Source organism: Rhinolophus sinicus, chromosome 5, assembly GCF_057876585.1.
Source record: "Rhinolophus sinicus isolate RSI-liver-muscle chromosome 5, RSI-T2T, whole genome shotgun sequence".
Lineage (NCBI taxonomy): Eukaryota > Metazoa > Chordata > Mammalia > Chiroptera > Rhinolophidae > Rhinolophus > Rhinolophus sinicus.
In genome coordinates this window covers 32,663,956-32,691,319 of record NC_142505.1, presented here as the reverse complement: position 1 = coordinate 32,691,319, position 27,364 = coordinate 32,663,956, and the positions used below count along the sequence as shown (strand labels likewise).

Sequence of the window (27,364 nt, the reverse complement as noted above, 5' to 3'; positions counted from 1 at the left end):
AAAATCATTTGTAATAATAAAAATAAACAAATACCAAAGCAAACAGCCTAATTTTTTTCTCCCATTGTTTCAGGTTCTATTATGAGATAAATCATTTTCTGAGCTAGGAAACAGCCAAGTTGCTAAGCTACTATTATTTTCATTTTATAGAGAAATTTGCCTTTTCTCTTAAACATTATCTTTAAAATGTGATTATATATATTTTTAAATTTTAAATCAGAAAATATTCAACATAGCCTGTTCTAAAGCATACTTTTTTTATTTTCAGTAGTATGAAACTGGCTAGATCTTTAGTTAAATAAACTGTGCTTTTATATATTTTAATTTGTTTTTAGGACTATTCACCTAAACTTAAAAGAATGTGTGAGACAATGGGATATTTTTTCCATGCTGTATATTTTCCAATAGACACTGAAAACCAATACCTCACTGTAAGAAAATGGGAAATTGAAAAGAGCTCATTAGTTATCTTATTCATTCATTTAACTTTACCAAGGTAAGCTGAAAATTCTGTAATTTACTATAGGAGTTAAGCTTGTAACTTTTCCATTTATTTGCAAAGTCTCATGAGTCTGATCCATTATTTTGAGTCATATTTAACAGCATTTTTGAGCATTTTTTAATATTAGATTTAAAAAATTTAAGTTCTGTATATGCTTTAAACTTTAATTTAATGCACAATTTATTGTACCTACTCTCATTGTCTGCTCATGAACATAGTATATTTTAACACTAAGCTGGAGCAGAGCTATAAAAACATCCATTTTTGGAAAGCTTCACTTGTTCTGCAGCTGGGCCTTTTCTGGCCACTTGTCATTGCAGTAAGCCCCCATTCTTGACCCTTCAGTTGATTGACTAACTGCTGCCACCATGCAATGTAGTAAAAGAAATACTGATTTCCAATCTAGGCTTTTGTTGGAAGACTGTGAAGAAGCTTTTCTGAAAAACCCTGAAGGCAAACCACGATTAATTTATCATCGTTTGGAGGATGGGGAAGTCAGTTCCGACTCTGTCCAACAACTGATTGATCAAGTTTCTAACCTGAACAAGACCAACAAAGCCAAGGTAAAATTCATAGGGTTCTTTAAGAACATGCCTGACAGAGAAGATCCTTGTTAGAGCAAAGACCGTGAGGTGGGAGTGAGTCTGGCTGTTTGGGGAGAAGAAGGAAGCCAGTGTGACTGGAGCAGAGTGAATGAGGGGAGGTAAGAGGGAGCTGATTGTGTACAACCTTAGAGACCATTTTAAGGCCCTAGTTTTTGTTTTGTTTTGTTTTGTTTTGTTTTGTTTTACTTCAATTGAGATGGGAAGTCATTGGAGGACTTGAAGCAGAAAAAGAAATGTTATTCTGAGAAGGATCTCTTAGGCTGCTGTGTTGAGAATTGACTGGTTTGGAGGGTATCGGGGTGTATGGAAGAGTTGCAGTCGTCCAGGTGAGAAATACGGGTGGCTTAGACCAGGTGATGCAGAGGAAGTGATAAGAATGGCAGGATTCTGGATAAATTTTGATAGTAGAGCCTACTGATTTCCTAACAGATTAGTTGTACACTATGAGAGAGAGGGGTAAGTAGCAGTATATAACTAAAAAATATGATCCGTGAGTGGAAAAGGAAGGTTGTTTTCTGTGCTTTTTTTCTTTTTTTGTTTTTTCTTTTCTATCTATTGTTGACCAAGGATTAGTGTAAGAAAAGAGCCTTTTTATAGTAACCTTTCCTAAGAGTGCTGGGAAAAGTAAAAAACTGACGATGAGTGGAAAAAAGAGATTTGATCATCCCTAGATTCATGGTGAGATGTATATTAGAATGGAGATACAGGCTTTGCATGACTACGCACTGAGATAACTTGGTAAATGGTTATAGTTAATGTTAAGAATACAATAGAAAACAACTCCAGAATTTTTTTGAAAGTTTTTATTTCTCTGTGCCCAGCCAGAAAATAAGATCACATGTGAATATGAGCATTTTTCTTTACATCATTTAGTATTGAAAAGATAGGTTGAGACCAGCATAACATACTGAAGAGCTTAAGGCAGAAAAGTCCATTTTTATTTCAGTTACTCTCCAGAGCCATTTCATTCTTTCTTTGAACTTTTTTATTATCAGCTTAGTTCACTAGGTCCCATGAGACAAGATATTAATTCATCATTCTTATCTCTATTCTATTTATTCTAAAAATACTGCCTTTAAACATTAGTACACTAGAAGAATGAATTTATTTTATAAAAGTGGGATTAAAATAAGATTCCTGTACCATGATTATAAGTGTAAATGTAGGCTAAACTTCCAAGGCAGTTCACTTGCTAGGCTTTCTAAACCATTTCCTTATTCTAATCTTAAAATAGTAATCATTTATTATTAATACACATGTTCTTTACAGATAGGACGTTCTTTCATCAAGTTCAAAAGACTACTGTTTTGCATAGCCAAATACCATTTTGCATTTTGTTTTGTAGAATTATAGCTTTACTGGCATAAGAATTGATTTTGATGTATTTTTTGAGGGTTATATGTATTGAGTGGGACGGAAATACGTAAGATAAAATTTGGACACATAAGCAAAAAATGTGTGCTTTTTGTTTTATTGCAACATTGTTCACACTAAATCCCTTGTGTGACCCTAGACAAGTTACTTAACTTGCCTCAATTTCCTCTTCTGTAAAATTCAGGTAATCATAGTGTTCCCCTTATAGGGTTGTTCTAAAGACAAATGAGCTAATAGATGGAAAGTGCTTAGAACAGTTCATGACACGTAAGCACTATAAAAGTGTTTGCCACTACCATCACCTCCTTCTGTTATTATTGGTTTTATTCTTGTTGTTGTTTTTAAACTTCTTTTTTTCCCCAGATCATTGATCACTCAGGAGATCCCGCAGAAGGAGTATATAAAACTTATATTTATGTGGAAAAGATTATTAAACAGGTAAATATGCATTCCCTGTAAGATTTCATCTAAAATATTTAAGACTGTTTTCCATGAAATTGGATTTTCCAGAGAAAATAACTTGTTTGTTTTCTGAATATAATACCCAGTGTCACTGTTCTGTTGGGAGTTCATCCTGTGATATCATTGTGCTATTACTAGTGCCATGTATCTTTATCTCTCATCTGTCTCTCAAAGCTATTTGATGCTTCAGTACCTGCTAAGAGTAGACTGGATTGCGGAAGTGCTAGTTAAAAAGTATTTGAGGGAAAATGTCCATTGTATTCAATAGGGAGTCTCCTCAGATTCTGGTGCACCTTGAATTTTTGTATATTAAAAAAAAAAAAAATCCTTCTCATTTTCCTAACAGCAGAAAGGGGTGAAAACACAACTTTAGGGGTCTGTGGTCACAGATCATAGAGGTGTCTGGAGCTAAAAGTTTTCATGATGTCTCAAGTATTATCTTGAACATTTATGTGAGTTACATAATCTGCTTGATATTATACCTGTGTGTATTTTTAATAGAGAAAATCATTTAAAATCATGTATCAGCAAAAAATGCCAGTAATGATAATAAGAAAAATAACCTCCATTTTCAAATAAAATGGGCACAAGAGGAAGATGTATCATGTGTAGCCTGTGGTTGCCCATATCTGCTGACCCCTCCCCCAGGGTGCTGCAGACCCTACTACAGAAATAAGGGATTAGATTACTTTTTAAAATTTAACTTGCATTATAAGGACGGAGATTTGTTATCAGAGAAAAAGAGTGAGCCCCAAAGCATAATATGACTTATGGCAACACATTCTGTATTGTTCTTTAGTATAAAGATTGACATTATCAATTTTGGTTTTCTCAACAACCTTATAAACTTTAAGACCAAGATAAATGAAATGAATTGAGCAGAATAAATGACAGCAAGTGAAAAATGGACATATTTACCATCTTTACCACTTGAAGGATAATGTATTTTCAGTGACATAATATGAAGACTAGTTATTACAGCAGAGATATTTGATATCAAGAACCCCATCTTAGTAATTACATTCTTAAAAAAATGTAAAGCAGCATATTTCTTAGACATTTGCACATTCGTTAATATTATTCACCAGCCAGATATAACCAAAGATATTGTGTAACATTTTTCAGAAAACAGATCCCATGGGAGTCAAATACCCCTCTAACTTTATTTTTAATAAAAGAGAGAGGTCTTTTTTTTTATTAATATTTCTTGGTTTTTTCCTTTATTTTTAAGCTAGAGCTTATTTTTATGGTTATAAATGTATTTTTCTGGGTGCTGTACATGGGTCCTGGTTTTGGACTTGCCCTCTTCAAAGGTGAAGCTCACCTTAGGCCTGTGTGCTGATGCTGCTATGAGATCTTTGCGTTCTTCATTCATTTTCATGTGCTTGCTCTTGTGTTCAGGACATTTTAGGCTTTGAAACCACAGACCTGGAGAGTAAGGATTTGGGCAGCGAAGATTCTATTCCAGAAGAAGATGATTTTGGTGATGTTCTCTGGGACATACATGATGAACAAGAGCAAATGGAAGCTTTTCAACAGGCTTCAAATTCAGCCCACGAGTTGGGATTCGAGAAAGTAAGCGTTTGGAGTATTGTTCCAACAAAGATCAGTCACCGCTTAAAGGCTGTATTATGATTGTGTTTTCAGCTAAATATAGTCAAGGTTAATATTTGTGTTAGTGTCTGCGCTCGTGGCTTGATTATCCGTGTTGGGACACGTGCTTAGGTATGTATATATTATATGAAAGATATGTGAGATTCAGATAGCCTTATGAACGTCAAACTTTTTTAGTTACAGGTTAGGATTTATCCACCATGTGTTCGTTATGCTACCATCTTAAATTCACCAGACGAAGATTAGTATATCTAGGAAATTTAATAAAAATAGTAAAGCTATCCTTCCAATTTTTAGAGGACGCAACATATCAAACATTCGGGAAACAAAGCACAGTAGTTAATTCAATAGGCAGATCACTCCTTCAGCATCCTTAAATATCTAAAAAAAAAAAAAAACCTAACAGAATTTGAAATGTACAAAGAATCTGTGTCCAAGTTCAAAAAATTTGGAGTGCTTTTTAAAAATTAACATAAGATAATATTTTAAAGAATATTACCGTGGCTGTCGCCAACAGCTGTATTTTTATAAGACTTTTATAATTGAGACTATGTATTATATTTATGTTGTGGTTTCACCATTTCCTGACTATGGATTTGACTTTCTTTTCTGTAAAATGAGAATAACTAATAGTACCTACCTCACGTGGTTGTTGGGTGGATTAAACCAGGTAATGCATGTAAAGCACCTGGCACATGATAAATGTTAAACCATTATTATTTTATAAGGGAGATACTGCTATCATTCTTTTATAAATGAAGAACCTAAGGTTCGGATTAGGTTTGCCTAAGAGCACACAGAAAATAGGTTGCAGACTGGGATTTGAATCAAGGTCTTCTGGCACCAAATCCTGTTTTCTAACATAGGAAGGGTCTTAATTTGGGAACAATGGGTCTATAAATGGGCTTTCTGTGGGACCATGAACTAAATTGTTTGGACTTGCAAGGTCATAAAGCAGTAAAGCCTTTGCTTCTTTAGAAGCGTCATTGCTATCAGTATTATTTGAGTTCCTGGAGAATATAGTCTGTATTTAGATTTGACAAACAGAAAAATTGATTGAAAAACTATATCACATGATCATTTATTGTAGTTGCTGGAAATTTCTTCTACCCTAAAGCCAACCACAAACTACTTAATACAAATTCTTTGAATTCCTTATCAGCTGTCATTTGGACCACTGGTACACTTAATAAACATCTCAGCCCCCAGATAACTTTGGAATCTCCTTAGTAAGTACTGAGATATTTTGGTTTTCTGAACGTGTCCTTTTCAGCTCTGAACCAGTTTTTAGTGTCTGGCGAAAGCCTGGGAAATATGGTTCTTGGACTTTGCCTAGAGCTCCCTCAATTTCAGAAAGATCTCAGGTGGCCTGTCCTAACCTGATTCTCTGCAGCAGGTTGGGAGACTCCAAGGTCTTAAACCAAAGCTGCTATTGTTTGGACCTATTCTCAGGAATCCCAGGAAACTGAGGTGGTCTCCAGGACAGGTGTTTGGACCAGGAGATCGAGGTGCCTGTGGGTACCCTCAAGGCCTTCTGTGGTACTTCCTGTGGTTTGGGGCCACAGGGTTAGTGGCCTCCTTGCAGCATTCTGCAAAACACCTGAATGTTGTAAAACCCTGTGGGAATATTAAATGTTATCCCTCATTCATCATTTACGGCTATACTACGTGTAGAAGAAATTGGGGCCCATTTGCAGTTTACTACTTTGGGCATATTTAACCAGCCATAAAAATAAGCAATTATGAGAGTGCTGTTGACTAAAAACATATTTCATTTCCTCATACTGCTTTTCTCCAGTGATTTCAGAGGATAATCAGAAGTTGACTGTTTAGTATTCTAAGATGCCTGTGCTTCCTCTCAGTTTAAATTTGTTTTTGTTTCTAGTATTATCAGCGCCTTAATGACCTAGTGGCGGCACCGGCACCGATTCCACCCCTCCTGGTGTCTGGAGGACCAGGTTCTGGAAAGTCCCTTCTTTTATCAAAATGGTATGATGCAGTACAATGAAACTGTTACCATTGAGACATTTGAATTGCTAAACCCATTCAACAAAGTGTAGTATTGCATGTCTACCTTCCTGCATAATCTGTACTTAAAGTTAAAAAAGCAAAATGGAATGAAAAATAGATTCATGCCCTGAACTGTACACAATTGGGATGTTAGAGAGAAGACACAGAATAAGAAAGGAATAGGAAATGTGAGTGTGTGTAATTGTGCACGTGAATTATGTAGGTCAGAGCTGCGGGACTGCTTTGTAAGGGAGTGGTCAGTGGGGCACGGAATCAGGTGAATTCTAGAGAGGATGTGCCTTCTTCATTTTCAACTACTAGCTTCATCTTAAGAGTTTTAAATATTTGAAACAAGACAAAGACTAGAGTGAAATAAGTTGTAAAGAGTATCAAAATAAAGAATAACCTTTATTATGAATGCAAACTAGTCCTTCAAATTATGGACTAAGGTTCATATAAGCTAATAAATTCTTTTAGTTTCATTTCAGTTCATCAATTTAAAAATAAGTATGAAGAATATTTTATTTCATTCATAGTTATTATTTACACTGAAGAATTAGTACATGTCCTCTAATATATTTGTAATTAGAAGTTAATGCTCATTTTACTAATTCTTTAACCTCAAATGTACTATTTTGGTTTACATTAGTTAATATCAGTTTGTAATTAAAATACATCTATAGTTTTTTTAAGTTTATTTAAAAGGGTCTAAGAGTGGAGTAAAAATGGGAATGTCCTATATTTATTCAAAATTGGCCATGTGATTGTTGACAGTAGCATTTAGGGCTTAATGCACTGTGAATTCTTTTTTGTTGACAGTCAAGGAGCTTTATCCGTCTTGTAAAAGGTCTTTTTCTTTCAGGATTCAGTTACAACAGAAGAATTCCCCTAACACACTAATTCTTTCTCATTTTGTGGGGAGGCCCATGTCAACCAGCTCAGAGTCTTCCTTGATTATTAAACGACTTACTCTCAAGGTATAGTATGCGATCTTTTTGGATTATCAGAATTTTTATTTAGATTCAGAAGTTGTTAGGGCTACGTACCTGATGATAAACCAGTTTTCACTATTATCCATTTGTTTTGGTTTTGCATAAGGTTAAAAATTATTCATGCAATTGGGTCCTCTTGGTGACTCAATTTTGGTTTAAAATGCAGAGATAGAAATATTTCTCACCAGCTGTGGTCAAGTGTACATAACTACTTTAAATTGCCTGTGTTCTCATCTTGTAGTTGATGCAGCACTCTTGGTCAGTATCTGCTCTGACGCTGGATCCTGCTAAGCTTTTAGAAGAATTTCCACGTTGGCTAGAAAAGCTCTCTGCCCGTCACCAAGGCAGTATCATCATCATTATTGATTCTATAGATCAAGTTCAGGTACTGTTTCTACTTTGTTACCTATTGATACATTCAGAAAGAGACAAATATGTCAGTAAGAATTATATCAGGCATTTAATTTATATGTTTATTTCTGCTTAATTTCTATGGAGGAAGCATGTGGATAAAAAAATAAATTATGCCAATAGACACTAGTATCTTATTGGGAAAGACCAACTAAATTTTCCCAATTAACAAAGATTGTTCATTTTGACTTATTTTTAGAGCCTGGACACTTCCTTAAGTGTCCAGAATTCAGATCAGCAACAATAGTTTTTGCCACTTGTTCTCTTAATATTCTGAGATAAATCATCCAAAAATAAGCTTTTACCCTTAATAGTAATGAGAAACAATGAGAATTTTCATTGTACTTGGGGAGATATTATTGGGTTGTTTTTGAAATATTTTGAATTAATAGATTGAATTTTGTTTTTATATTTTTAAGCAAGTTGAAAAACACATGAAATGGCTGATAGATCCACTGCCAGTGAATGTAAGAGTAATTGTTTCTGTGAATGTAGAAACATGCCCTCCAGCATGGAGGTATGATGCTAACTTTAGTTCTTTCAGATTACATAAAATGTTTTAAATACAGACAAGGAAAGGTTTTTGATATGTGTTTGTGTTTTTCATATTTTTTACAAAAGTGGCAGTGGGGATGGGGAGGGGGCACAAAATCAGGTAAAAGGTGCAATCTATAAGATTTGGTGGGAGGTTAAATTTGGGCCGTGAGGGAAGTAAAGGCTGGGATGACGCCCAAGTATCTGAGTTGAGAAATTAAGTAAATTGTGGATCCCTGAACTAAATGGGAAGCACAAAGCGTGGGCAGGTTTGTTTTCAGAGATGGTTAGTTTGAGTTGTCAGTTATAACTCCGAGTAGTGATGTCTTGTAGGCCGTTAAATTTATGGGTGAGGAATATAGGGAAAGGGCTGTAGTCGGAATAATAGAACAGACACCTATTATCCTGGAATGCAAGCTCATTTAGAAATGCAAGCTCATTTAACAGTCCTCAAAAAAGGGACATAATGGCTGAATTCTGTGGGGCTGTGTTTCTCAACCTATTTTTGCCCCCCAAAAAGCTTTTTAAATAATTTTCTTGCTAATCACCTCCCCACCAAGAAATTTAATACCACGCATATATCAGTTCATGCATATAAGTAGATATGTGTGTATATTTGTGCTTAATACATAAAAAGAATGAGATTTTTTACACACACACACACACACACACACACACCAACAAATACCACACCACCGAGAATGCATATTGCAGGGTGATTAAATTTCAATTGGATTAGAAGAAATTTGTGGACAAAGCCTGTCTTGTATTATTCCTCTTAGGCTCTAATACCTATGTTTAGTTTTACTGATAGTATAAAACAGAACTAGAAATATGTTACCACTTCACTATCTAATGTATATGCTATTTATTTTATAACAGCATTTGTTATGATCCATTGCTGTATCATTAATTGAAAGTAATGATACACATGTTAGAATAAATGACATAATGTTACTTAATAGGATTACCAGAGATTAGTTTTGCTTATTTTATAAAGGTAGTATAAAAATTAATTCTTACAGTGGATTTTTACCTGTGTTGTGGGTAGATTACAGCTTTTGTGGTATTATTAGAAGAGAATTTTATTTTTCTTTTCTTTAAATAAAAGGTTATGGCCTACGCTTCATCTTGATCCTTTAAATCCGAAAGATGCAAAATCTATTATAATTGCAGAATGCCACTCTGTAGATATTAAATTGAATAAAGAACAGGTAAGTGTTTTTAGTTGTGCTGCTATTTTATACTCTCTATCAGCTTTCCTATAAAAAACCTTATATGAGACTTAAAATTCAATATAGGAGATCTCTGTGGTTATAAGGAAAATTGGAGTTTAGTAGTTGTTAACTGCATTTGGTCTTAAACTAATAACAAATATAGAAGAAGCAATAAAAAAGATTTTGGTCTTAAGGTTTACTTTACTATAGTGCATCAAGCAGGTATTTAAAAGCAAAACAGTATTTGCATGTGAACCTTACCTGCAGCCCACCCCCACCTGGCAGTAATGCTGCTGATGAGATGGTAGGAACCGTGTCATTTCTGCGGGGATACTTGATGGCTCGGTAGTAAAGACTGCTTAATTCCAGGGTGGTTTTGTAATTTTGTTTTGTGTTTTGGTAACTGGTGCAGGAGAAGAAGCTAGAACGACACTGTCGTTCTGCTACAACCTGTAACGCCCTTTATGTCACCCTTTTCGGCAAAATGATTGCACGGTAAGTGGTGGTTATTTTTCATGATCTTCTGCATGTTTTGTGTTTGTTGCAGACTGCTTCCTCACCATGTGAAATGGAGAACTGATCATTATGACAAGCTCTTGGGCCACTCAGATTCTGTTTGTTCTAACAGTGATACTAACATCCTATGAGAACGTGACTTATGACTGACGATTGATAGCCTGTGAAGTATCAGAATTTGTCCAATATATTTGTGTAATTTCCATCACACTTACTTTTACCCTACTGGGGTTGCAAAAGAAGGCCATCTTTGCCCTCATTTGGGGCCCACCCGTGAGTGCTCAGTGTCACCTGCCTGAAGCCCCTAGCTTTGGGAAAGTGAGGAGTCAACTGATGCCTAAAAATGTTATTTCCAGTGTCCCTGAATATCAGTAGGTAGGTATGTAGGTAGGAATTTTCAGTTGTCTCTGGTCTCAAATCCTGATAAATCTTTCATCTTAAAATAGATTCTTCTCTTTTAGATATCCATTAATAGTTTGCTTTTAGATAAGCATTAGAAAGTTTTACTACTTCTATCTCTTCTTTAGTACTGCCTCAGCCCACTTTGTTCGAAACCAGAGGTGAAAAAGGTTAATATATTTTTTGGTATTCATCACGATAGATAGTAATCCTAGCACAATAGGATAGTAATCCTAGGATTGTCATATCCTAGACACTGAATCTAGTACTCTTGTCTCTTAATTCCACAGTCACATCTTAAGCACCAAATTTGACATGGAAAAAATCTTCTAAAACTTTGAATTGCCTGCGATATTCCCACTATTTTTTCTCACTGTGCCCATGTTTGTGCAGCGAATCTGGTCCCTGGGAACCTCAGTAGGTTGCATAAGTACAAGTCAAGAGTGTGAGTCACTTTCTGTACATTTCATAATGTTTATTGAAATTATCTATTTAAGAAGGACTATGGACCATTTTTTTTTGGTTTTGTTTTTTTTTTTTTCTCTTTTTTACATATCTTTATATTTTAAAAAGGAACTACTGGTAAATATTGTGTAATATTTTAAAACAAACTCCCCTATTTATTGATTTTTTTTTTTAGATTGATGTTTTCCAAATTGTCTCTAAAAAGTTTAATTTGCATGGCTAACTAACTAATACTATTTGTTTCTAATTATTTTCCTGCGTCCTGTATGTAGTTGGCATGCTTCTAGATGACAAGAACTATGTCTTACCCATTTTCATGTTCTATAATATAACATGTAGTAATTGTTTGACATGTCCCAACATTTATTTATTGAATTGAATTAAATGGTACACTAAAATAAACTTGATGACTCTAGTAGCCCCATAAAACTACCATTTCCCTGTATCATGGTTTATTAAATTGTTATTATCAATGCAGTATAAAATGTGGAGTCCGGACAGTTTTTAATCTACCCCAAATTTTTCACAGATGTTGGCAGTCTGTTACAAATTAAATCTGTTCTCAATTCTAACAGTGCTGGGAGAGCAGGCAATTTAGATAAAGTCCTTCATCAGTGTTTCCAGTGTCAAGATACTGTTTCTTTATATAGACTTGTTCTGCAATCTATCCAGGAGTCCATGGCAAATGATATGGATAAAGAGCTAATGAAACAGGTAAAGTGTAATAAATTTATAAAATGATGCCTACCTTCCCTTATTTGTATTTGTGTGTTGTAATTGAAGTAAAGAGCAAATTTTTGTAAATTTGTGCTTAAATATATTTCAAGCATATAGGAATGCGTGCTACCATAGTGTGCTTCTGGCCAGAAGTGATATCTCAGAAAGTTTGCATTTTCCTCTTTATCACTGAGATTGTTCATCTTTTCATGTTTATTGGCTATTCTTGTTTCCTCTTCTGTGAATTCCTTGTTCAAGTCCTTTAAACATTTTTTTAACTGAGTTGTTTGTCTTTTTCTTATTGATCCATAGGCATTCTTAAATGTTCTTCAAACTGAGTACAAATCCTTTGTTACAGAGTTTGCAAATAAATGTCTTTTTCCTGTTTGTTTTTTGTCTTTTAACTTTATGGTGTCATTCATTATACAAAGTTTTATTTTGATGAAGTCAGATTTATCAATAGTTTCTTTTATGGTTTATGCCTTGTATCTTATTTTTAAAATTCTTTGCTATCATAAAAGTGTTATCATATATATGTTTCCCCTTCAAAATATTTGACAGTTTTGTTCTTCACGCGTAAGTCTTTTACATATTGATTTATTTTTGTTTATTGTGTGAGGGATGAATCTATTTTTTAATCTTGTATTATATGGCTGTTTTACTAAATAGTACATCTTTTCTACTAATATGGAATGCCACCTTGTTCAAGTATCAAGCTCATATACTGTGTTTCCCTGAAAATAAGACCTAGCCAGACCATCAGCTCTAATGCATCTTTTGGAGCAAAAATTAATATAAAACCCGGTCTTATTTTAATATAATATAAGACCAGGTCTTATGTAAAATAATATAATTATAATGTAATATAGTATAATAAATATAATACCGGGTCTTATATTAGGTTTTACTCCAAAAGATGCATTATAGCTGATGGTCCGGCTAGGTCTTATTTTCAGGGAAAATAGTATGTGTACACATGAGTCCGTTTCTAGGCTCTTTTGTTCCAATTTTGCCTATTCCTTGCCAATACCACAGTGTCTTAACTATTAGAAGTTTAAAGTAAACTTTAATATTTGGTTGGGCAATCCCCCTCTTAATATTATTCTTTACAATTGTGTTGGCTAATTTCCCATGTCTATTTTTAGAATTGGCTTGGCAGGTTCCGTGGAAACTCATTTTAGAATTTTTGGAATTGCATTGAATCTAGAGATTAAGTTGGGGGAAATTATCATATAAATCTTCTTCTTTATGGAAAGCTAAATAGCTCTCCATTTATTTAGTCATCTTCTTTAGTGATTTTTCACTACCATTTTATCTTCTTGCCCATAAAGGTCTTTTATATCTTTCATTAAAACTTGTTTTTCAGAACTCTGTAGTTAAAATAACATTTTATTTTATTGTTTAATTTTTTAGTATAGTTAGGATACAGTAGTATATTCGTTGCAGGTGTACAACATAGTGATGCAACATTTTTATGCCTTATGATGTGATTACCACACTAAGTCTAGTAACCGTTTGTCACCATACCAAGTTTTCGCAATATTATGGACCATATTCCATATGCTGTACACTGCATTCCCGGGACTTATGCATTTTATAACTGAAAGTTTGTACCTCTTAGTCCCCTTTACATTTTTCATCCATCGAGGATGTGGGAAAAAGGGAACCTCATGCACTGTTGGTGGGATTATAAAATTGGAAAACAGATGGCAATTCCTAAAAAAATTAAAAATAGAACTACCTTATGACCCAGCAATTCCACTTCTGGGTATTTATCTAAAGAAAACAAAAACACCAATTTGAAAAGATACATGCACCGTTATGTCCATTGCAGCATTATTTACAATAGCCAAGATATGGAAGCAGCCTAGGAGTTCAATAGATGAATGGATAAAGAAGATGTGATACCTCTATATACAATGGAATATTACTCAGCAATAAAATAAGGATGAAATGTTGCCACTTGGGACAACATGGATGGACCTAAAGGGTGTTATGCTAAGTGAAATAAGTCAGACAGAAATACAAAATAACATTTTAAAATTGTTTGTTGCTATTCAATTTGACTTTTGAAAATTTACTTTGTATTTAGCACCTTGCTTGAACTCATAGTTTGAACCTGAATTCATTTTTATGTTAATTTCTCAGCTTAGAGGTTCCTGGGATTTTGACTTTTCACCCTGCTTTCTGGCCCACAAGTCTTCTTTGTCTTCTCCACGTTTGTAGGCTACTGTTTTCCTCATGTACCCCTTCCCTGGAGGTACAGCCCTTGGAATATCCATTGAGGGCAAGCATTCGAGTTCCAACTCCTTGACTCATGAGGTTTATGGACTCACCTTCCATCCCCACTGAGGGTTGAAAACCCAAGCCCTTACATTACTGGGAATGCTGCCTATCTTCTATCCACACTCTTTCCAGAGGGGCAGCATTCCCAACGCTTTGCCTCTTTTTTTCAGTTTCCTATCATTTTTGGCACCCGAGGGATTTCCCTTTCTTTTCTCCCAGCTCAACTGTGCTTTTAGAAATGTTTTGTTATACCATTTCCCCGAAAATAGTATCTAACCAGAAAACAAGCCCTAGCATGATTTTTCAGGATGCTCGTAATATAAAATAAGCCCTACCGTATTTCCCGAAAAATAAGACCAGGTCTTATATTAATTTTTGCTCCAAAAGACGCATTCGGGCTTATTTCACATTACGAGCATCCTGAAAAATCATGCTAGTGCTTATTTTCCAGTAAGGTCTTATTTTCGGGGAAACACGGTATGTTGTCTGATATTAACAGACATTTGCAGTAGGAGGGCTGTTTTCTTCCATCATGTTCCCAGTATTGGAATTTTGTCATTAGTTTTAATAATACATTTCCTGCAATTTTAATTTTCACTCAACTTTTTTCTATATGTATGTTGGCTTTGGCATGCTGGATTTCATATACACTATTGTCAGCCTTAAAAATAAAACATTTTGTTAGCAAAATGGGTTTATTCGAGAATAACAGAGAATTGCAATTGGGGACCAGCAAACTATGACAAAACCAGATGACAAAAGAGAGGGAATTCTTTTATTAGGTTTTAGGAGGAAATTGGGGAGAGTGGTTTTGAACAAAAGTTCACTGGAGAAGGACAAGAGTTACAGGTTGTGGCAGTTTCTCATTGGTTACAAGCAGTGGTTAGTGCATCATTGGGGCAAGGAGTGATCTTCCTCCTTTTTCTTAAAAGCAGGAGATGCAAATCCCATGTGATTAATATCCTCCCTTGTCAAAATAATTCTTCCTTCTTCCACTGGTTATGCAGGCGGCAGCAGCGGTACGTGCACGAGATGCTCCCCTTTGGGGCTTCCAGACTCCATTTTAAATAACGTTTCCTTTATTTTTTTTCACTGTGTATTATTCTTGCTTAGTGTCTTTTGGGAAGTCTTTTTTATTCTAAAAAGTCTGTTTCTTGGTTTATTAAATCATTGGAATTAAATAAATTTGAATAAGAAGTCAATACTCTTAAAAGTATTATGGAAATTTTATTAGCTGTTAGTTACCAATAGAGGCACTTGCTGATCACTGTTCTTTCATTTTGTACCTAGATTCTGTGCCTCGTCAATGTTAGTCACAATGGTGTGAGTGAGTCAGAACTGATGGAACTCTACCCTGAGATGTCCTGGGCTGTCCTGACCTCCCTTATTCACAGTTTACACAAAATGTGTTTGTTGACTTATGGTTGCGGCTTGCTCAAGTTTCAGCATCTACAGGTGAATGTTATTTTAATAAGGTTTTCTAACTTATAAATGTCAGCATATCATTGCATGCTATATTATGCTGCGTTATGCCATATTATTTTAAATGTTTCAATTACAAGAGAAAATTGAAATCTGAAATTTGACATTACAAAATTTTTTGCAAAGATTTTAGGTTAGATGTGCAATTTGGTTAATAGTCTTATGTAGTGACTTTATCAGATGGCTGCGACTTTAAGAAGTGGTTTCTTTCTGGAAGAGAAAAAATATTTTTTCCAATTTTGTGTTTAATTGAATTGCTGGTATAGTTATATATATTTATGGGTGTGAAATGTTTGTAATTTCACAGGCGTATCTTTCTCCTTTATTGTTTATTGCTTAAATATAATTTACTCTTTTCAGTACTTTTTCAATCCACATTTCTGAGATTTTTTTTAACTGATGTATAATTGACATACAATATTCTATTAGTTTCAGTTGTACAAACTAACTCAACATTTACATTTCTGAGATTCTTCATGTATTAATAGTTTGAATTAAATTGTGTTTTGAGTTCTTAAAATATTAGTACAGGAATTTTTATTCTTATATCAGTTTATCACATAAATACATCCTGAATTTTAAAACATTCTAATGCCATTTCTATCATACAACTATGAAATTGAAATAATTGTAAATTCCTTTTTACAAATGTATTGTTAGATGTACAGTTACTTACAGAGAATAGACTGCAGTATTTTTTTCTCCCTAGGCTTGGGAAACAGTGAGACTGGAGTACATGGAAGATGCCACCATTATTTCTTCACATAGGCAAAAACTAATCAACTATTTCACCATGCAGCTAAGGTATTATAACCATATTCTTTTATAACTTCTGCTACACACTCTACCTCTTTGTCCTTAGTTCTCTTTCTTAGCTTTTAACTTAATGTGTAAAAATTTAATTTTTACAAAGAAAAATTAAATCCTCCTTCTACTCTGTTAATGTCAAAAGAACAAAAGATGGCGTAAGTCTTTTACTATCCTAAAGATTTAAATTTAAGTAAAATCAGTACAGGGTCATTTTATTACTTTTATTTTATTCCAGTTAAGTAGTTGAAAAATGTGTGTGTGTGTGTGTGTGTGTGTGTGTGTGTGTGTGTGTATATTTGGGTGCTTTGAGGGTTGTTGTTTTTTTTTTTTAATAGTTCAGTTTTAGGAAAACACCTTTAAAGTTTGGTTGGTGGCCCTGAATATCACTTTATTTTTTCCATCGTTACAAGTTTCTGATTTCGATATTAAAGCCCTCTGAAGCCGTCTTATCGCAGGAATGTACTACTATTAAGTGTTGTCCCTTCTCTGTTACTAGTCAGGACCCAGTGACTTGGAGAAGTGCAGATGAACTCCCATGGCTTTTTCAGCAGCAGGGAAGTAAACAAAAGTTGCACGATTGCCTTCTCAATCTCCTTGTGTCTCAAAACCTTTATAAAAGGTAAGAAACATATTTGTAGAACACTTTACCCCAGAAAAACAGATTTAAACAGTTGTTCAGCATAACAAAGAAAAACAGCATTTTTAACTTAGAAATTAGTCCAGTTTCAATGCTACCTGAAATCTAAAACAGTGAGGGAGAAATTTAAGACAGTTTGCACATTGCCATGAGCTCTTAGAAGAAAAGTAAAAAGATAGAGTATGACTGCTTCATAAAATTAGAGTTGGAATGATCTTGAGATAGCTTTATGTCTTCAACCTGCATTTAAGCAGGTTTAAATCTGAATGACCCAGAGAGATGATAACTAACTGTCAAGGCCTTCTGATATCTCAGTGTAGTCTTCAAACCAGACTGGGCTCTACAGAGAACCTGACTGGTGTTGAGTTAAAGAGAGGATTAACCTTTTTCATAAATATATGGTTTGTCCTTTCTGGTATGTTTGAATTTGCCAGTGTCAAAACCACACTTTCTTATGAGCCAAGCTTCTGACCTACTAAGCCTCGTGAAGGGGTTTTTCTGTCTCACTTAGAAATTCAGACATTCTCATAACAGCTATGTAATTTGTTTTTTGCTCCTGAGTGAACTTGCTCAAATTTATTTGTTGTACCTCGTAACTTATGTCTGATCCCCATTCCAGTTTTCCATGATTTTTTTGAAATCAGATTCGTTCTTTAGTTTACCAGCTCTCCCATCCTAATTAATGTCATCTACAGATGAATAAGCTTACTTTTGTTTTTCAATTGTTCGATGCAAATACAAAGTAGATATTCTAGGACAGTTTGCCTGTGTTTCATCAATTTCTTCTTTTCTAATTCCCATCCTTTAATATCATGTGTTGGGTGAACTCAGCAGTTGACTGCATATCATGAGGTGTCTAAAAATGATTCTGAGAGATGCCCATCGATGAGCAACGGTAGTATTAATAGAAACAGCCAACACTATGGAGCAGCTGCTGTGTGCTCCAATCTCCTTATAGTAACGCCCGCTGCAGATAGTGTCATTGCCTCTGTGTTGCAGATGAGGATGTTGATGTGTAAGCGGTCAGCCGGCCAGCTTCCAGTTTCCGGCGTTGCACAGCTGGGCAGCGCTGGCCTCACATGACAGTGGGAGTGTACAATCTCACCTCACTACACTCTACTCGCCTACTGATACATTGTCCATACGAGTTCTGATCTGAAATCTGGCACTTTCACTCAATAGTGGGTTTTAAGGTTTGTTTTTCATTGACTGCTGTTATTTGTTCCAACAGAGGACACTTTGCTGAGTTGCTGAGCTACTGGCAGTTTGTTGGCAAAGACAAAAGTGCGATGGCAGCAGAATACTTTGATTCCCTGAAGCAGTACGAGAAGAACTGCGAGGGCGAGGAGAGCATGATTTGCTTGGCAGATCTCTATGAAACCCTGGGACGCTTTCTCAAGGACCTAGGCCTGCTCAGTCAGGTAACCTCAGCGGGGAGTCAGCGCCAGTGTGGGTTTTCTTGTTTACTCCGCTCCCTGTCCCAGGAGTTCACGCAGCTTTCTTTTGCTGTGCTGATCAGATGGTAGATCTTAACACCCTTTCACTCACTTTCATGGGCCTTTCATCTTTTTCTCCCCAGGCGGTGGTGCCTTTGCAGAGGTCTCTAGAAATTCGAGAAACGGCTTTAGATCCAGATCACCCACGAGTTGCTCAGTCCCTCCACCAATTGGCAAGTGTGTACGTGCAGTGGAAGAAGTTTGGCAATGCAGAACAACTGTACAAACAGGCTTTGGAAATCTCCGAAAATGCCTATGGTGCAGACCATCCACATATTGCTCGTGAACTTGAGGCCCTTGCAACTTTGTACCAGAAACAAAATAAGTAAGATTTAGATCACTGATCCCCTGACTTTATAATGGGGAGTTACCGTTCTTAATTGTACTCATGTGGTAGGCATTTTTTGTGGCTGTGTACCCTTTCCTTATCTTATATTCTTTTGAATGCACCATGTTCAAACACTAGTTCTTGGTCTGGGTCTTCATGGGGTAAACAGAATTGGAACTGTCTGAATTTTTCAGCTCTATCTGAAAATACATGGAAGACAGAGCATGGATTTTGGAGTCACACAACCACGTTTGAATCCGGGCTCCTTCACTGATTAGCTTTGTAATATTGAGTGCATTACTAACATGGGGCTGCAAACGATTGCCTGCAGGCCAAGTCCAGAGGGCCCCCTATTTTGTAAACAAGGTTCTATTGGAACACAGCTGCATATTTTTATTTGCATATTGTCTATGGTTGCTTCCTTGCTTTAGCAGAAGAGTTCATTCGGCAGTTGTGACAGAGACTACATAGCCCACAAAGCCTGAAATATTTACTGTCTAACCCTTTAAAGAGAAAGTTTGCTGGTCCCTGGTCTAATAAAAAGTATCTGTCATCTATTAGGCACCCACTGCATGGCATCTTTTCCTGTATCAGAAATAATTTCTTTTGAATCATTGTGATACATAATGGATTTTTTTCTTTTAACTTCTAGAAGTATAGTTTTGCACACATTTGTATGAATCTCACATTTATATTTCACAAAAAATTAGCCTTTTTAGAAGGTGATACAGCAAACAAAAATTTTAGACTCATTTAATTAGGTTGTCCTTTAGAGATTCAAAGTGAGTTAAATCAGGTAAAAATCTGTTAAATGTCAACTCCTTGATGGACTAGATTTGTTTTATTAGATTTTGTTTTATGAAGGGTTTTGTGACTTTTAATTCCATATCACTATCACTTCTAGAAATAATGCTGTTTTCAATAGCCAAAAAAGGCTTTACACTAGGTAAGGAGTGCTTTTATCTCCTTGACCTATGATACGTTGGACGTTTCCTTTGTGTGACTTTACTTTTTTTTTTTTAAGATACGAACAAGCTGAACATTTTAGGAAAAAATCTTTTAAAATTCGTCAGAAAGCTACAAGGAGAAAAGGCAACTTGGTAATGTGAGATTTCTTTTGTGTTGTGTTTGAAACCAAAGAGGCAAAGAGCATCTCTGAATACCTTAATACAGATTTTAAAGTGACTTTTAGAAAAGTAATGATTAGAATATTCTTATGTATTTATAATATTTGTTTAAATGTTGGTATTACTTGGTATTACTGAGAGGTACAACTTAGTAGACTGTTAAAAAGTGGAACTATATATTGTGGTATCATTTTGCAGTATATATGTAGATCAAATCATCATGTGTACACCTTAATCTTACCCAGTGTTAGATGTTGATTATATCTCAATAAATCTGGGAAAGTTTTGTTTTTAATTTTTGAAAAGTAGAACTATAAAGTGCATTTGAAGGTTAGACTTCGGAAGATGGACTTTAAAGCTGCTTCAGTTCTTTAAATGGTTGGAAAAGGGAATGAAAGTAATTCAGTTAACATTTTATATTAGAATCAAATGCAAAGAAATTCTTACCCTTTAGCATACAAAAAAATTATTTTCATATTTCTAAGCTGCTGACAAGATTTAAATATAGCACGTTTGTTTTGACGTAAAATGCTATGTACAATTTTTATTTAAATGTATTTGACATATAACTGTACATTTAAGGTGTACATGTTGACCTGTTGTACTTTTATATATTTATATATTTTAGTATGATTGCCATTGAAGTGATAGCTCCTCTATCACGTCACGTAATTATCATTTGTTTTTTGTGGTGGGAATCATCAAAATCTAGTCTCAGCAAGTTTGATGATTATAATGCAATATTGTAGTCTATATTCATAATACTGTGCATTCGATCTTCAAGACTTATTTGTCTACTAGTTGCAAGTGCTGTGTACAATTTAAATATCTGAGGTTAAGATACCAATGAGGTTGGTAAATACGTGCAAGTTAATTCTGTTTCCTGATCATTTTGAAGCACGTTGGGATTCAGTTCAGTGTGCTAAAATATGTCCCAATCATTTTCAAGGTATTTTTTGAATGAATTTTGGGATGTGATGCCATGTGGAAATACGGTCATTTTCAGTAACCATTAGATTAATTCAGTGGGATACTTATAATAATTGAAGTCTATCTTAAAGGGAACAAAAAGGGAAAGGATTTTTTAGGACCACAGTACATTGTTTCAGGATCAGAGATGGCACTTACTTAGTGATGGCTGTGAATTTTGTGTTTGCTCCAGTATGGATTTGCCCTTTTGCGGAAACGGGCCCTACAGTTAGAAGAGCTTACGTTAGGCAAGGACACACCTGACAATGCTCGGACCCTCAATGAACTGGGTGTTCTCTACTATCTTCAGAATAACTTGGAGTGAGTACCATGCTGTTAATAATGAAAACAAGTACCCATTTTGTCTCTTAGATGCAAGGCTGTTTCACATTTCTGTCAAGTCAGGCTAGAAGAAATTGGTAGAAACCATGCCACATTTCATGTACGATACGTAATGAACATAGTCACACTTAACAAAGACCGTGGCATTTTTTTTCTACTGTTTCCATTCACGTTTTTTTAGTAACTAAAAAGTTATTCTGTAGCTTTCCTCATATGTTTTATATGTTTATGAAAGTGAGTTTGTGTAGGTATTGTACATGAGGCCTCCCAGGAAAAGAAAGTCGGGACTAAGGGAGAATCAAGAAAAGAAGGTAGATGGGTGCTAGTTTTGTTCTTCAGTTTAATTGGCCACAAAAGACTTAAAATGACATTAATATTTATACTTTCTGAAAAAGAAGTGTTTGGGGGCTTCTTTGGATATCAGAAAAATATAACTAATTTTGTACTTTGGATATCAAAAAAATGTAACACGTATTTAGTCTACTTCACAAAAGGCCCTTTTATTTCAAATCGTTTAGCACTAACCCCAAAGAGAGAGAGTGAAAACCAAAATCTTATGAGTTAGGTCTAATAATTTTAAAGGTATGAAAAGTTTGTTTTGGAAAATATTCATGGGTTTGTTTTTTAGAAGTGAAATGGAGAATTGACGCAATCATGCAGATACTGTAGGCCCTTCCACTATCAAGAAAGCAGTTTCAATTTACTTTTTGGAGAAAAGCAGGAAGGGAAGTGGGGTAAGAGGGAGAGAAAGAATTCTGAGCTGAATCCTTCATTTTAACCATCTTGGATTTGAGAATAAAATTGCCTCAGTTCTCCACCTACCTAGGGCTAGGGAGTCTGACTTTTAGAGAATAAACTGTTTAAACCATTTTGGGTTTTTGTCCATAGAACAGCTGACCAGTTTCTGAAGCGTTCCTTAGAAATGAGGGAGCGAGTTCTAGGACCCGATCACCCTGATTGTGCCCAGTCTTTGAATAACCTGGCCGCTCTATGCAATGAAAAGAAACAGTATGATAAAGCGGAAGAACTGTATGAACGAGCTTTAGACATTCGGAGACGAGCGTTAGCTCCCGATCACCCTTCTTTGGCTTATACAGTGAAACATCTTGCAATTTTATATAAGAAAATGGTAAGTAATCCTTGGCGTGCTTACATGTGTTTTCTAGTATACCAGTTAAACCATAATTGCTATGAGCAACAATCATTTGTCTTCTGATGGATAGATTATTTTCTATGAGCTTTTAAATCATGATTCTGTTTTTTAATCAATAGCTGAGTAGAATAAAAATATTATTTCAGACTTAACTAAATTAGGATTTTGGTTTTGTTTTGTTAACATTCTAAATATACATGCATTCCTCAGCATTCTAATTCAGTTTTGTCTTGTATACATTTCAGAAGTTCTGAAATTCAACCAGTGTTGTGTGCTGTTAAATTACCATAAATATAGCATCACCCGATTGTCAGGGCTGAAGTTTTTGTAGATGATTAAATGAGCATTTTAATTTCACTCTTTTCTTTGTCTTCAATTAAATGTAACCTTCCTTACCATAGGGCTCTAGCCAGAGCAATGATTAGAACTTTAATAGATCTAAAAAATAAAAATTAAAAAAAAGCCAGAGAAGTTTCCTTTCATTTAGTGCAGTTAGCAGAGCTATGTAGACTGTCTCTGGACTTGGTGGGACCCTTTCCTGGTCATCCTGGCACTGAAGGTGTATTTTAGTAAAAAGACTTCAATGTTGCTGTTTCTCCCCAGCAAGTAAAAAAGAAATAATTGGAAAAGTCTGGAAGGGATTTGGTGGGAAACAAGCTTTTATTCTGATGCCAGTTCTGAATTATGTGTAGTAGCCAACATACTTTAACTGGCATGGTTTTACTTCACCAGAAACAATGTGCAATAAAGAATTGGGTGATCCTGAAGGGCTTCCTAAATTATCAAAGAAAATGTTTTTCTATTCAATGTAGCTTTACTTACATATTGTTAGATTTGTTATCTATAAACGTAATCATTAAACTGAGATGAAATACTTCTGAATTTTTTTCCTCAGAACTACTTTTTAATACAAAATTTTATTTATGGGAAAGGCGCTGATCAGATAGTATTGATTGCTATAATATTTTTGTTAGATTTCACTTTTGTATTTTAGGGGAAACTTGACAAAGCTGTACCGTTGTATGAGCTGGCTGTGGAAATCCGGCAGAAATCCTTTGGCCCAAAGCACCCCAGTGTAGCCACTGCCTTGGTAAACTTAGCTGTTCTCTATAGCCAAATGGTAAGTGCCCACACTTCAGCTCTTTATAAGTAAATGGTTTTAAGATATGAAATAAGATAAATATGAATTAGATGTAGCACAGTAAAAATAATTAAAGGGAATTTAAGATTAGCTACTAATGCTTCCTTTAGTACTTGAGAAATTACTGAAGTTATATTTGTAATATAGCCCCTTCCTCTTAGTGTAAAACACTGTTTAGTTCATCGCATAGGCTTAGTTTTTTAAATTCTAGAAATTCCCTACATCTATCTCTATGTCTAATATTGTCTTTAAGCTGCAACATTTGCCTGTGATGGGTGAGAAACAGATGTGGTACCCACTGGGCAATAAACAGGTTTGTGCTTGTATAGTTTGATTGAGGTCCGTGGTTAGCAAGCCAGGTGTAAAACAGGTTTCTGACTATTATACTGCTTTTCTCATTATTATTCATAAATTAATCTGTTTATGCACATCTTGTGGGAGGATATTGACATTTTTAAAATGCTTACCCAAGTTGGTCAGCTAAGTCTAAATAAAATACATTAATAGTAATTTCAGAAACCCAATATGTTCAAGTGTCACTACTTTTTTTTTTAATAAGAAAAAACACATTGAAGCCTTGCCATTATATGAAAGAGCACTAAAGATTTATGAAGACAGCCTGGGTCGGGTGCATCCTCGTGTTGGAGAAACACTGAAAAATTTAGCTGTGCTTAGGTAAGAAGTTTTCCCTTTCCTCAACTCATATAGCCAAACTCCATGTTAGAACACCTTTACTTTGACTCGTCATGGGATAGCAAAAAATACTGATTGCTGATGTTTTCTCTTGGGGGCGGGGTTGTTTTTGGTTGATGTCCTTCAGGAGATACAGTAGTAGTCTCTAGACATGAAATGAAGGCCGCACAATCTATTTTGTAGAGGAGTGTATCATGACTGACAGTGAAGGATGGTTTACATTTGCAACCAACTGGCTCCCGGGCAATAGCGGTGATTTACCGTCCTCAGAGCTAATTCACCCTTAAGTTCATGTTGACTCTTGCTTTGTGTTTAACTCAGGATGTAGAGAATACCTGCCTTCCCTTAGCCATTTCATTGTGTCCATTACATGTTTTTAATGTTCATATGGGACACCGAACTATTCTTTAGCAGTACAAATAGAAAGGACAAGAGCTGGGGTATTGTTTTTCTGGTTTGTTAGAATGCACTGGGAAAAATGAGCAATTATTCACAACTTGGGTTTTTTGTATCCTATAAGGTAATTTAGAATTGTTAAGAGGTTACATTCTCATTTTAAGAATTTTTCTTCTCTGAAAGCTATGAAGAAGGGGATTTTGAAAAAGCTGCTGAACTATACAAAAGGGCGATGGAAATAAAAGAAGCAGAAACGTCACTTTTGGGTGGAAAAGCTCCTTCTCGACACTCATCAAGTGGAGACACATTTAGTTTAAAAACAACCCATTCTCCTAATGTTTTCCTTCATCAAGGACAAAGGTAGTAGCAGCAATTACAATTCATTGCAAATGTACCTTAGGATAAAATAATTAAGAAACATTTGAAACATTAGAATTTAAAACTTATAAAATGTTTTTAAGAAATTTTATTTTTACTTTGTGATTTACTTGATATGTGTGTGAAATTATACTAGACTACATTGAAGTTTGAATCGTGATTATGTCAGTTTTAGTTAAAATTATTAATTTCCGTATTGTATGGGATCCAAGGATATAGACACATTAGAATCTTAGACATGAAGAATAGATTGGTTTCTATTCAACAAGAGCTGGCAGAGCAGTTAAGTTTAAAAATTCCATGATTCTTTTCATCTCTTAAAAGCTGCTTTAGCCTCCTCATTCCTTGTCTTGCTTTTCAGCATTAGTCTGGTCCAATTTTCTACCTCAAAGAAAAGTTGCAAGGAATAAAGGGATCAAGTTTATGAAAAGCATGACTTCTCTTCTGTAAAATGAACTTGTAACAGGAATCTCTGACTCCTACGTTCTTTTTATTCTACCTTTTCTTTGAGCAGAATGGGCCAAGCCCTCTGCTTTCCGTGCTCTCTACATTGTATAATACATTGTTTTACTGTGTAGTATGTACTTGTATAATCTGAAGTCATTAATGTATTAACACATCAAGCTCGTTGGCATTCTTTGACCTTACCCAAAAGATGGACATGACATTCTCCTCTCTTCTTTCTTAAGTGGCCTAAATCTATCTCTTCATCATTTATCTCAAACTCAAATTACTCTGCCATTTTATACTGAAAATTAAGTATTTTTATAAATATTGCCACAGTTTGGATATTGTTTTGTACCATATGTATTTATATATAATAAAAATCTTCAATTTTCATACTTGTAAGATTCCAACATGTATTAATTGTAAATGTGAAAGATAATAACCATATCTTAGTTTTAAAACGAAAAGTGCAATTTCAAGTTCTCTTTTTCCCACTCGTTTATACAAGAGGATTATATTTACATAATTAAGAAATACATTGAACATTACAAAAAGGACTGTTGTCACTACTCGCTGAGTAGTTTGCTCAACTTGAGCTTTGGTGACTGCATAGGATTATGGGTAATGTTCCTTAAGGCCTGGCTACTTACAGGGTGGTCCATGAACCTGGGAGCTTACTAAAAATCCAGACTCTTGAGCCGCTCCTCAGACCTACTGAATCAGAATCTGCTGTTTAGCTAGATCCTCAGGTGATTCGGATGCACAGAAGTTTGAGAAGCAATATCTAACCCCAAGGCACTACAAGGGTGACGTAATTCAGCAGGATTTTACAAAATAAATATCCTTCTTACCCCTTTTGGGAGATGTTCAAGAAGGAAAAAAGAAGATAAAGTATGACCACAACCCATCTTTCTGGGTTTGCCAGCTGTGAAAGGCACAAAGTAATTAAATTTACAAATATACCACTGATTTTAGAATTAAGCCATTACAGTTCAAAATTTGATTATTTAGTGGTATAAGTAATTTAATACATTATATGTAATATATGAAGTTGAAATGCATTAAAAATTGCTTTAGGAAATAATCTGAGATTAATATACTAGAAGATCCCTGAAAAAAGGAAAAATTAGCAAAATAATGTCCATTTATTCTTTGTTCCTACAAAATTCAGACTGGAAAACATACAAAAAGTGGAAACATAGTATTTTTCAAGTTATTAATATTATTCAAGTAACTTTATGGTAAAAATTCACTAGTTACATTTGGGGGATGACTATATATTTCAAAAGATTTAAGTCTAAATATTAATTTTTAAAACTTTTGATCTTACTACTTATTGTACTAACAGCTCAAATGTTTCACGCAGAATGCCTACTTAAAGATAAAAATAGCTGGGACAGATATTTGTGTATTTGAGGTTCTCAAATAGGAATATTATGTTCACATTAATATACCCATTCACAATGAAAAAGGTAGCTTTCAGACAACTCAATTATAAAACTGAATTCTAGTATCCAAATTACGGTAGTTTTAATTTTTATTCATTAATACTTTACAAAGAGAAACTTTTTTTTTAAATGCAATTGAGTGGGGCGGTCAAAGCTTCCTTAATAAATATTCTTAAATGGTTATTACCTTTCTGTGTTGGTCAGTGTTTGTAGGTATTCAGGGAGTATTCTTATGTGAAGAAACCAATAATACATATTTCCTTTACTATATAAATCATTTAAGTAGTACCACAAATGAACTTTCCATTAATAATGAGGGAAGGGATTAAAGTTGAATATATTGTTTTACTAGAACTTAATAGCCTTTGTACTAAGGCAATTTTGAGAGTGTTTCCACCTTTCACATTAGAAAC

General features: G+C 34.8%; 1 protein-coding gene across 2 annotated transcripts in view; it reads left to right on the top strand.

Annotated features, from left to right (window-relative positions):
- Window positions 1–25,898, top strand: part of NPHP3 (nephrocystin 3) — a 33,173-nt gene extending 7,275 nt beyond the window's left edge. Inside the window, exons 6-27 of one of the 2 annotated variants that reach the window (XM_019725926.3) lie at window positions 336–496; window positions 909–1,065; window positions 2,845–2,919; window positions 4,345–4,518; window positions 6,443–6,546; window positions 7,430–7,544; window positions 7,801–7,944; window positions 8,390–8,487; window positions 9,616–9,718; window positions 10,134–10,216; window positions 11,677–11,815; window positions 15,395–15,559; window positions 16,296–16,390; window positions 16,893–17,015; window positions 18,265–18,454; window positions 18,613–18,854; window positions 19,882–19,957; window positions 21,147–21,274; window positions 22,184–22,424; window positions 23,443–23,568; window positions 24,149–24,264; window positions 24,862–25,898. In XM_019725926.3, coding sequence (XP_019581485.3) covers window positions 336–496; window positions 909–1,065; window positions 2,845–2,919; window positions 4,345–4,518; window positions 6,443–6,546; window positions 7,430–7,544; window positions 7,801–7,944; window positions 8,390–8,487; window positions 9,616–9,718; window positions 10,134–10,216; window positions 11,677–11,815; window positions 15,395–15,559; window positions 16,296–16,390; window positions 16,893–17,015; window positions 18,265–18,454; window positions 18,613–18,854; window positions 19,882–19,957; window positions 21,147–21,274; window positions 22,184–22,424; window positions 23,443–23,568; window positions 24,149–24,264; window positions 24,862–25,042 — 3,036 coding nt within the window. In that variant the 3' untranslated portion in view covers window positions 25,043–25,898. Of the gene's footprint in view, window positions 1–335; window positions 497–908; window positions 1,066–2,844; window positions 2,920–4,344; window positions 4,519–6,442; window positions 6,547–7,429; window positions 7,545–7,800; window positions 7,945–8,389; window positions 8,488–9,615; window positions 9,719–10,133; window positions 10,217–11,676; window positions 11,816–15,394; window positions 15,560–16,295; window positions 16,391–16,892; window positions 17,016–18,264; window positions 18,455–18,612; window positions 18,855–19,881; window positions 19,958–21,146; window positions 21,275–22,183; window positions 22,425–23,422; window positions 23,569–24,148; window positions 24,265–24,861 lie in introns of those variants that run through there. The other variant, XM_019725929.3, reaches the window with a different exon arrangement.
- The last annotated feature ends 1,466 nt before the right edge of the window (window positions 25,899–27,364 follow it).